This window comes from Montipora foliosa, chromosome 7, assembly GCF_036669935.1.
Source record: "Montipora foliosa isolate CH-2021 chromosome 7, ASM3666993v2, whole genome shotgun sequence".
Lineage (NCBI taxonomy): Eukaryota > Metazoa > Cnidaria > Anthozoa > Scleractinia > Acroporidae > Montipora > Montipora foliosa.
In genome coordinates, this window is record NC_090875.1 from 2,973,044 (window position 1) to 2,973,928 (window position 885).

Below are 885 nucleotides of genomic sequence, written 5' to 3' on the forward strand. Positions count from 1 at the left end.
ATTATTCTTTTTCCTTAAGATTGGTAATTGTCGCCACCTTATATTCGCCACTAACGCACAGCTTTTGGCCCTTTCTGGAGCGAAAAATTGGTATGTGGACAGCACCTTCAAACTTTGTAAGGCCCTATTTACGCAGCTGTTGACGGTCAATGAGTTTGTCCAGAGCGAAGATCACGCCAAACATGTACCGTTGGTTTTCACTTTAAGGTCCGGGAAGAAGAAGGACTACAGAGCAGTCATCCGAGAAATAATTAAAAACATTCCAGGCCAACCTTCCGTGTCGAACAACTCCGTGACGATCAGGAAATACTTCCTGGATGACACCCTTAGGCCAACGTCCACGTGGACAATTCTCATCCACTAGAAGTACGTAGTCGCCCACAGCAAGGTTTGCCTGTTTTTTAAGCCATTTCTGCCTCACTTGAAGCGTAGGTAAATATTCTCGGATCCAGTGTTTCCAAAAAATGTCTGCTAAATATTGAGCTTGTCTCCAACGTTTGCCCCCATACTTGTCGTTGACATCGTGCACTTCGTCGGGATGACAGCAAACATTTGGGCGCAGAAGGAGAACTTTGCTAGGAGACAAAGGCTCAGGATCACGTGGGTCGCTTGACGGGGGAACAAGAGGACGGTCGTTCAGAATCTTTTCCACTTCAGCAGTGAAGGTAAGCAGTGTTTGATCGTCAACTAGCTGGTTACCCAAGAGCAGGTGAAGAATTTTTCGGATTGAGCGAATCATCCTCTCCCAGACACCCCCAGCGTGGCTAGCCAAAGGAGGATTGAAGTACCATTGCACACCTTGACGTCTTAGACAAGTACTGATTCGATCAGAATTCCACTTCCTCAAAGCAATCTTGATTTCGGTCTCAGCACCTCTGAAATTTG

General features: G+C 46.4%; 1 protein-coding gene across 1 annotated transcript in view; it reads right to left on the reverse strand.

Moving 5' to 3' along the window:
* Positions 1-202: 202 nt before the first annotated feature.
* Positions 203-885, reverse strand: part of LOC138009653 (uncharacterized) — a 942-nt gene continuing 259 nt past the window's right edge. The window contains exon 1 of the mRNA XM_068856698.1: positions 203-885. This exon is cut by the window's right edge and continues 259 nt beyond it. Within this exon, the coding sequence (XP_068712799.1) occupies positions 203-885 (683 nt within the window).